General features: G+C 37.2%; 1 protein-coding gene across 2 annotated transcripts; it reads right to left on the bottom strand.

Moving 5' to 3' along the window:
• Positions 1-1749: 1749 nt before the first annotated feature.
• On the bottom strand, positions 1750-10430 carry THOC7 (THO complex 7 homolog (Drosophila)). 2 transcript variants are annotated; one of them, XM_009576740.1, is made up of 7 exons: positions 10318-10430; positions 9344-9471; positions 8851-8937; positions 7358-7415; positions 3709-3775; positions 3518-3587; positions 1750-2294 (listed from the first exon to the last, which is right to left on the bottom strand). In XM_009576740.1, exons 2-7 carry the CDS (start codon positions 9450-9452, stop codon positions 2227-2229), a joined length of 459 nt encoding a protein of 152 aa, XP_009575035.1. In that variant the 5' UTR covers positions 9453-9471; positions 10318-10430; the 3' UTR covers positions 1750-2226. The 2 variants fall into 2 exon arrangements, with proteins under 2 accessions (XP_009575035.1, XP_009575034.1); XM_009576739.1 differs by having other exon boundaries at positions 1923-2294; positions 10365-10405.
• Positions 10431-10614: the final 184 nt, after the last annotated feature.

The following is a 10614-nucleotide window of genomic DNA, read 5'->3' as shown; positions in this document are numbered from 1 at the left end:
CATCACCCTCTTGCTGCCACATTGTGCTAGGGCAACTTGATTTTCTAGGGCAGTGATTTCTTTTCAAGATTGCATCACTGTAATTCAAACTAGAATATACTCCTTACTTTGTCGTGCGTTTTGTATTGCTTCTCTTCCGTACAAGTTTTGTTTCTGCATATGTATTCCTTACCAGAGGGACAAACTCACGCATTGGTCAGGTTTCTGGTCGGGTTCTATACAGAGCAGAGCAGTTTCTGAGATAAGATATTTGAGTGATACAAGTAATTTCCAAAAGAACTGTGTAAAACAATGAATGGAAAAATTTTAGGTTTTCATGACAATGCTGTTAAAGAGACCATTTTTAGCTGGTAAATGTCATCCATCCCTGCACCAAAATACAATCCAGGTAGTTTGCAGAGGGCCTTTCAACCACAAAAAATGCTTTAATATGCTTTAAAAGTGTCATTTATGAGACTTTGTCATTTATGATCTCCATAATTCGTACATTCATGAAAGTGACTCCTCCCTGATTTGGCAATAATTTAGTATTGCTGCTTTACAAAATATTTTACTATTCACTGTTGTTAGGAGGGGAAAAAATACAGAACAGTAAATACTTTTGACAGTGTATTTTTAACACTAAATCCCTTTTGTTTGCTTACCCCCCTCCCCCGGCCTGCAAAATCTGTAGTGCACAAGAAGTACTGCATGTCTACACAGGCTCTGTCAGGCAAAACTGAGCTTCCCCGGTGTTCTGAGTTGACCAGCTGTGAACCAGAAGACTTTTGACAGCTTATTAGTCCAGGGCTGCACTGCACTACTGAAGTTGTATGACTTCTCGTTCAGCTGGCTTGCCTTTAGCAAACTTGGAACGCAAGCAAAACAAGCTCAGATATGTCTTTTCAGCCCAACGCACATAGATCCACAGCCACTGAGAGTGGGAATTATACGGCATTTAGACTATGGAAGTCCAAAGTCACAATCCTGGAAATCCCCCTCAACTGTCACCTAGTTTGAGGAGGAGGCTACATCCTGCATAACATCGTTATTTTAATTCAACCACGTATGCTTACGACTCAGTCTGAGCGAGATCCAAAACGTGTTCCTTTACCCAAACTACTGGAAGACTAGATTTAACAGGTGTTTTAGAACATAGCTAACAGGTAGTGACATGACCTACTACTGCCCCTTGTTCCTTCCTCCCTGCCTTACAAAAGCTTAGAGCATACTCAGTTCTCTTCTCCTGTTGGAAAGGTTGAAACCCGTATTTCCTACCTCCCAACAGACTGCTTGGACTTCAGGATGATCCAGGTGGATAGATTCCACCCTCCCTGTTAATATTAAAAGTATCTGAGCTTCTTTAACATTATGATTGCCACTCTACTGCTTTGGTTTGTCATCATGAGAAAGGAAGGGTGCCACCATCTATTTTGGGAACTATGATGTATTTCATAATAGTCAATTGACAGATAAAATCCAGAAGCAGATTATAAATGGTATCAGGATTAGATTCCTGGTTCTACAAGAACAAAGCTTTTAAATTGCAGTTTTAAACGTGTGACTTTTGATGTGGTTGCACAGAACACAGCATAGCAAGGCTCAGATCACTGCAGTTCTTTGCATCACCTTAAGGAAAAAAATAAAGCTAGTACAGTATGTTTTTTGTTGTTTTACACCCCTTGACAAGCATTAATTCTATAGAAGTGATTTGTTGTATATGAAACTAGTGAATTCTAGTCTATTCACAGGTAAGTTCTAAAATGGCACCTACTTTGAAAAATTAAGATTTAGTTCAGTTTTAGGTCCCATCTGGACTAGGGTAGGGAAGCTGGGACTCATGCAAAGATGCACTGCCCTCGGTCCAATGTCAAATAAGAAAAGGAGCCCTTACTATTAGGCTCAACGCCTACTAAAAATAGGAAACTCTTTGTAAACATTCCTTTTATTGACAATGTTTTGCAAGCACCTTAGTTCACAAGTACTGTGCAGAAGCTTCACCCTTTGTAAAACAAAATGTATTTCTTGTCACAAACTAAAAGGTTTGTGGATTAACGCAAAGTGCCTGTCTGCACAGATCTGCAACTGTTTTCCTCTGAAGCATAAGCAAAACAAGTATTTTTGTATAAAAATTCACAGAAGCAGTAGAAAACTATTTTTCAGCTCCATCTCTCTTACTGTTGGTTTCAACACAAAGTGAAGACACTTGGACATTCTTCAATAGTATAGTCAGTCTTCATATTACATCTACTGTTTGGTCTCTGTTTCCATCTGAGTTTCTTGAGATTCTTCAGCTTCTGAAAGTTTTTCATCATCTAAAATTCAATATTACTGTTAGTCAAACATGCTTGGTTATATTTGCAGACTATATTGCAAAGCTGTGTCCCACTTAAATATTTTACATTGATTGCCTTAAACGTGTACTTGAGTATCTCATTATACAAAATTCTACGTTCAAACAAAAAAAAAGTCCTTCAAAGTTTTTAAGGCTATTATCTGTAATAGCTATTACAGGAAACATGGGGTAAATCCTATAGTATCAATTCAAGCAAACAGTACCGATTGTTTCAAATTACATGCCTTCTCTTTGCCTATTAATGGTTTATTTCAAACTGAAGCTGTGCCTTCCACTAAAATGTTACTTCCTTCACAAAATTCGAGAAGCTGAAAGGTAATCTATACATTCATGTGAAAATGTATTTGAGAGACTAATACTTAGCAAGTGTTAGTAACACATAATAACAATAACCTTCTGCTAAAGTGCACCTAGGATTAACATTTCATTCTGCTTAAGAAGATCTAGATGGCCTTAGAGAATGAAAGTCTGCTCTTATAGCCATCAATGTATGTTAATCAGGTCATGCTCAAAGGCTATACCAATGACTCCATCTTGGAAAGACACAAGAAAAATCCAGCAAATAATACTTAAAACAATATTATCCATATAAGAGCATGAAAAGTAAGTGCTGATTTGAAAATATTAAGTATTTGTATCACAAAAGATGAGTATGACTAAATTCCCGAATTTAGCTCTTGCGTATGACAGTTTTAGTCCCTGCTCTATTACAGACTCACTGTCTGAGTAGGTAAGTCATTTAGCTTTCCTGCATTCCAATTTCTTTTTAGTAAAGCCTCAAACGATACCATGATGGCAGTGACATGTTCAAAACTATTGAAACAGGAATTATACAAATAAGTTTGGAAACTATGCACAAGAATACTTTTCTGTAAGAAGTACTTTTTCTGTTTAAAAAAAACAACTTCAAATTGCTAATCTCCATCCTCACATTTTAAAGATGTCTGTTGCCTACAGATTAATCTGAAGCTAGTCAGGAAATGACATTGTGGCTAGCTTGCAGAAGAAAAAAATTCTGAGCAGTCTCAGGCTCTGGACTACTACAGGGAAAAAAAAATGATGCCAATGCAAGAGGTCACCAACCTCAATTGCAAATAGCTAGTCCACTGCTGGAAGCTATGATTCCTTTTGATCCACTGAAACCCAACCCAGTTATATATATTACCTAAGAACACCACTTACTTTCCAGGGTTTGCTGAAGCTCATGGATGGTGCTCAGCAGAACATGAAACTGCTTTCTTCTCAGCTCCAACTGGAATGATAAAAATACACATTTTAGGGAACAGAGAGCACATACAGCCAAACAACCCATAGCAGATTCTCCATTGATTATGTTCCTAATAATTACATAACAGTATTTATGAAAAACCTACCTTATCTTCAACATTTTCTTTAATATGAGAAAGATGTTGAAGTTCTTTTCCCAAAGCTTCTAGCTGCCTGAAAAGAAATTGTCACAGTATTTTTAAAAAGTTCTGTAAAATTCTTGAAAAATAGATTTGAATTAACTGGAGGAAAAAGAATCATTAAATAAACAGCGTAAGTAAACAAAGCATAAGAAATGAAATTACATTAGAGGTAAGGCCACTTCACATAAATGTTTAACTATTATGTCATAAACTTGTAGTTTCAGGACTTGTATAGAAAACAAGGCCTCCAAGCTGGAATACAGTTGTACACCGGGCATTTGGACTGTAACAATTCAGTCCTGCCACAAACATGTTATTTACTTGACCATACAATGAAAGTTAAAGAAGTGGGTTACATTAAACACCCATGGCATTTTCATAGGCTTCGCTACTTCACAGATTTCTTCATGTTGACATGAGTAGATTAAATAAAAACATAGCATCAGCAGGGAGAACATATTTGATAAACCTACATACCCAACATACAAACACAACAATCCCCAGACACAACAATTGATGAAACACATAGTCAGGTACCTTATCTCTGACAATGGCCTGACCAGACAGAGTAGTGGATAACATGTAGGCTTTACAGTAGGCATATGTAGAATAATCCACATTTTTGATGAAACTACATGACATAGCTTACACCTCAGCACACAGAATTTAACACTGTGATCCACATAAATACTCAAATGCCCGTTTTTATTTTAACTGATTGCCTCTGGCATTAAGAGATAAAGGAAACGTGCAACACCTATAATCTTCATTATTATTCATATCCTTTTGAAATACATCATCTTTCAATACCTCTTTGAGATCTTTTTGCAAGCATTTGATTGTTTTCTCTTCTCACTTGGACTCACCATGGACCACCACAATCCTTTTTGAGGTAGGGCAAAGAATAACAGGTACCATAACGCACACTAGCTTTCAAATGAGGATGGAACATCAACTCTTACACTCAAACCTCCAGTTTGGCTCTTCTACTTTTCCTCTAATGCCTACCATAATTTATGCTCCATGTAATGAGAACGATCTGTTTCTTTAAAGGTGAAGAGGATTGAGGCTGACCATCCCTGATTAATTAGCAGGCAGAGCCATATAGGGGTCAGCAAGGGAATAAAAGTTTTTTTTCCTGAAGCACTGACAGCTGCTGCAACTAGTCTGGGCAGGGAACCACAAAAAGGCCTCCAGTCCTAAGGAACTCACAATAGCTGGGAAAAAGGTCTGTTTTAGTGCTACCTGAAGGTGTTGTCTTTTTTTGAGCCAGTATGCTTGGTACCCCTAGGGAATGCCTGAAAGAGGGTTGGGTGTGACATTATCCCTTCCTATAACGGAAACAGGCTAACAGCTTATAGGCTCATACAAAGATTTCACTAGTATTTGGTTTCTAGTTTCTGAAAGACTTCTATTTGGCCAAATCTTGCTGTTTATACCATGCTGTCAGGTATAAGCAGACTGTGAGAAGACATGCAATTTTTTTCTAGTAACATCCAAGCTACATCTGGAATTTTACTTCTTTTACTTTCCGCTCCAGAGAATCTTTGCCTAGCCTTCTCATTTTTGTATCTCCTTTTCTAAGACTCAGTGTCATTTCTTAGTCCTCTTAACAGCTCTTCTGATACCGCATCTAATTATACCGTGGGCACTGCCATTTAGTAGTTCAGCTCCTGTCACTTCCTGAATTGGCTCCTGTGCATTACTTCTAAGCCGATAACACCTTCTCTTCTTTTGTGCTGTATGACTAGTTGTTCCAAGAAACAGTCCTTTAAAAGCACAAAGAAAGTATTTTTCTGAACTTTGTCCTATTGTGCCATATGACCTGCAAAAGCTATAAATGTAACTCTGGCAATAAACCATGACATTTCTCCTCACAAGAAGTTTTCTCAAGTGTTTTTAGTGATTAAGAGTTCCATGAAAAGCGTGACATTCTTAGTGAGGCTTCCTCCATTCTGATTTAAGGGTGGTCCTTCTTGGTTCATAGCATGATTTTCTGTATACTTTCCTCAAACTGGAGAGAAAGGAAGCCTTGTAATTGAAACATTGGATGAAAACTTCATCTAGTTCCTGTATTTAAAGTCTATTCACTTAGAGACATCAGTTAAAGCTAAAATACCTATGAACCAAGCTCCCTTTAAAAATGTTCCATTCTGTTACTATGCCCTATTTCCCCATCTGTAAAACGGGGGATCATACTCTGCTATAGTTCAAGTCTGTGTCTTTGACTACAGATATGAAGGACTAAGGACAAAAGGGCATACACTGTATTCTTCCAGTGGATGATCACACTGGTATTTCTAACTGTAATATACTCTTCTAAAGAGATGATAAAATTAAGTTTAAGAAAAGACAAAATGCCAAATTTACTAGCTGTAACTTACCACCATTTTTAGCTTTGCTTAAGAAACTTCTGCATGAATCTGTTAATGAAAGTTAGAACAACCCCTCCAAACCTAAACAACCTGGCATCCTCTAAGAAAAAAGTATTATCATTTAGTTGTTTCCATTCTTAATCAATTAACTTATCCGAAAAACTTCACTTTTGATAATTCTTTATTATGAAGCCTCACTTGATAAACAGCACATGCTGACTAATGAAGTAAGTAGTCAAGCCTTATGAGAATTGCCTGTAATAATCAAACTTGTGGTAATGAAATCAAGGCACAGAAAAACAACATACAAGAGATGTGTGAAATATTCTCAGTGGCTTATAGCTATAAAAATCCTATTACTAGGGTAATAATATAACAAAAAAAAAAAAAAAAATCTTCCTTTTGCTATAAAAGGCCATGGAATGTGAAAAGACAGCCTCCCTCTGCAATTTCACTGAAAGTGGCCAACAGGATAGGTGCAAGCTGCACTTAAATGAGAACAGTAACACCATGCTACATCTTTAAGCAGGTTAAGAACAACAAACTCACAGATGCAATGAGTCCTGGAATGTATCTGGGGCTTGATAAAGTTAAAAAGATTATGTCCCCACAACTGCCCAAAATGACCCAAAAGCACAGATAGTGATCCAAATCCAACAATGACACAAGCAATACTGTAAGTTACGTGCAAGACGAGTTGGACAACAGGTAGGTCTAACCTGCATGCCAGGGCAGGTTATATTGTGGTACACAACATAGTAATTTATATCCAGGCATGCAGGAACAACTACTACAAGGAAAACATAAAAAAAACCCTAAGAGCTTTCTCCTGCTTTCTCTCATTCCACCTTACTTGCTTGGGTGTTATGTATTTTGCATGACTCCTGAATCCCTTGCTGGCACACTTTACGGCACTTCCCCACTATCTCTCTTTTCTGAGCAACTCGTCCCCAGTAAACTGACATTAGATGGGTATTTACATCTGAGTTTGCTTATTCACCTTAACAATGGAAAAATTTCAAATACAAAATGATTAGCAATGCTTCTGAACCTATACAGATGGAGATTAATTAAAGAAAGCTGATAAGGGCACAATTTTAAAACAAAACCCAAGTTTTTCTTGTGTCAAAAGAAATTATATAAAAGTGAGGAAAGGTCAAACTGAAACCAAGGAAATGTCAAATCTGGTGACTTCTAGCTTACTGGCTTATTATAATTTAATGTAGTCTCATACTTACTTCAATGTTTCATGTCTGTCTGGATGGTGTTGTATGACTTTGGCCAATGCATCATATTCTGAAAGAAATTTAAATAGTTAGTCTAAATAATTCTGAAGTATAGATTCAAGAACCAAAAATCAGGTACTATAGAATGGTACAGATTCTTTCTCCTTCTTGAAAAACTGTTTTAACATTTTTCAAATTTGTACATAACACCTTACACATATTAAAAAAGTACCTGCAAATATCCATATATAAAAACGTATATAATTTATACCATGCTATAACATTTCAAAGTAGATGATTACATTGAAAGAGATTTTAAATAAACTTCAGATATGATTGTAGGCCATTATCTAATCACTCAGACTTACCCAGTGCTAGCGATTCATAAAGGATGAGGCCAGAAAACACGACCTTTAGATAGCGCTGCATTGCTGCACAGTTGGTCTTTTGTGCATGATTCATAAGGATTGGTTTTAGTTATATTCTAATATATATGTACAGAAAATGGTGCTGATAAGATGATACACATAAGCATTTAAGATTTTCAGAAAAAAGTATAAAACACTGCATGAGAAACAACAGGGTTTTTTTTTAACTGTATTACACATTAAGAACAATATTATGGTTATATAGGCAACTGACATAGCCATTTCCTGATAGTAAGATTGTACATATGCCAACTACCTAATTCACATGGAAAAATCTGTGCTGCAGGCTAGACAGAACATATCAAAAACCAAACACTTCAGACCTATGTTTGTGAAGACATAAGAACTCTACATTCCTACTGGTTAAGGTTCTTTTAATCTCCAGTTGAGTCTAAAATTATCCACAAAATTGATCAAACAGTTGTATTTAAAACCTTTCATCTGTTTTAAACATTTTCTTTTTGCATTTAATTTATCAAGAAAAAACAAATTCTTGCTTCTCTTCAATTGCTAGTCTTTTGATAAGACAGTATTACAAGGAAATGGTTTAAGTTTCAATTGAAATTATCAGCACATACTTTTAAGAGTAGGGAAAAACCGCACCTCTCATAACAGGTATTCAGTAAGGACACATACCGAGTTGTTTGCTGTGTAACTGGCACCACTGTCTCTGTGTATGCCAAGACATTACCTTCCCTTAAGAGCTGAAGGAATACACTTGCATGACCTTCAGTGCTGTGTGTAAGCCTATTCAACTCTTGTCTCGCTGTTAATAATGTGCTTTAGTTCTTCTCAAGTCACCTGAATTGTTATAGGATGCTTTTGGGGTTTTTCTTTGGCCTGAAAACATCTCTCTGAACTACTGTTTTAAGTTTTCCTGATGTTGCATGTCATTGAGCTCCACTGGTTCAATCTTGCCCGCCTCACCCACCAAAAACTTTCAGCAGTGGGTGTGGAACCCACCAGACTAAATACAGTACTCATGATGCTAGCATATTCTATTTTCCGATACAATGTATTTTAAAAGATAACAAAATAACAAAACTGACCAGTGTAAATACAGATATTGCTCCTTACCCTGGCGATTTTTTCTAATCCTTTTTGCTTGCAGGATTTGTTTTTTGCATTCAGAAATCTTCTCATGTGCTGCAGTTATACTATTTTCTTTAAAAAAAAAAAAAAAAAAAAGATATACAGAGTTATATTGAAATCAAACAATACATGTAAACAAGCCATTCTGCTAAATTATAAAAAGATAAAGAGCTGTTTGTGACACTGTGGCCTGCTAGCTCAATCAGCTTCAAAACTACATACACTTCAATAGGTTAAAAAAGCTTTTATTTGTATGTATTTTTTATATAAGAGATGTATGTATTTTTTTATTTGTATTTTATGTATGTATAAGATGCTTACAGCATATGTATGAGTGCTATTTATTAAGAAAAAAAAAAATGACCAAAAAACCAAACCACTCATCATATGTGTATATTATGTTCACCAGAACTGGCTCCAGCTTGCTCATAAAAGAGAAATTGTCAAACAGAAAACAGTAATATTTTCTCATCTTTACCTATATCCTTATAGATTTTTTCATAATTTTCCATTTCTCTTAGGTTCATATCATAGACCAGAAGAGTTTTTCCCATTGAAAATTCACACTGTGATAAAGTACTCAGCATTCGTTGGTACTGGCTGTAACTGAAAACAGACAAGATATTTATTCCTAAGCAGCATAAAAATACCCCCTACCTTTACAAAACAAAGCCTCATGTAGTGTAAGGAACAGGTAAATAACAATTATTAAAGAAATAAAATATTTCCAAGATTCAACGTATAATTTTTTGAAAGCGCGGTTAGAGAAACATTGCACCCATTAATTCTACCATCATGTCCTTAAAGGTGCAAAGTGAGTATTAAAGCAATGGCCAGATTGATCCAGGGCTTATAAACTTCCCAGCTAAGGCCGGTTCTGTGACCACCGAGATTAATATTTTAATACTGCAGTGCTTCTCTGTACACACAATCGTTATATTGTGTCCTCCAGGAATTTATATCCAGTACTAGTACGGACCTCACAGCAGAGACACCACGTTGTCGCTCATATCTTACTACTTCAGCCTGTTTTTAAAAAAAAAAAAAACAAAACCTGCAGCAGTAGAAATACCAGCAGTTCTACCCTTCCCTAGCAGAACAAATGCAGAACTGCCAACTGAAATATTCGAGTCATGATCCTATTAGAATAGCGGGACTCCCGGACGGATCACGCAGCGACACGACAATCCTGAGGGCATTTGAGCAGCGCTGGCAGATTTCATGATACAGCCTGCAGCCTTCAGTAATTTCTGACCCGTCTCTAGTCCTCATCTCCTACCACAGTGCTCGGCGTTTGCACTGGAAACACCACAGAGCCATACTGAAAAGCAGACGTGTACATTTTAACACGGATCTTTTCAAAACGGATCAAGCCCAGTTTTCCACTGAAATGCGAGCTAATCCCTTCCAAGACTAAAAAAAAAAAAAAAAAACAAAACAGAAAACAAATACCCTTCCTCTTGAGACCCGGAGTTACACCACTTAATGAAACTCTTCACCAACAAATTGATTCGCCTGTCGTCACCAGCACCATCGCCATCGATCAGAAGTCGCTTGCGGATAACTTCATCTGAGGAAAAACTCCTGTTTAATGCCTCACGCTATGGCAGCCGCACCCCAGAGCCGAGCGCGGGTTGCACCCCAGGCCTTCAGGGAACGATTCCCGAGGCGAAACTGGGAGGATCTGTTAAACAGGAGGCGGCCCAGGGCCCGGGCCGGAGCGCGGGGCTGAGGGACCCTGGGGCCCGG

Source organism: Fulmarus glacialis, unplaced genomic scaffold (assembly GCF_000690835.1).
Source record: "Fulmarus glacialis isolate BGI_N327 unplaced genomic scaffold, ASM69083v1 scaffold28274, whole genome shotgun sequence".
In the NCBI taxonomy this organism is placed as follows: domain Eukaryota; kingdom Metazoa; phylum Chordata; class Aves; order Procellariiformes; family Procellariidae; genus Fulmarus; species Fulmarus glacialis.
The sequence above is the reverse complement of the archived record's forward strand: the minus strand, read 5'-3'. Positions and strand labels throughout refer to the sequence as shown.

Bases quoted from the DNA above. Each gene is read 5' to 3' on its own strand.
- THOC7 (XM_009576739.1), bottom strand. From the start codon at position 10,405: ATGGCGATGGTGCTGGTGACGACAGGCGAATCAATTTGTTG. The intron at 8,938-9,343 runs GTAAAGATGAGA...TTTTTTTTAAAG, and splicing joins AAAAATCTATAAGGATATAG to AAAATAGTATAACTGCAGCA. The intron at 3,776-7,357 runs GTAAGTATGAGA...ATTTCTTTTCAG, and splicing joins GACAGACATGAAACATTGAA to GCAGCTAGAAGCTTTGGGAA.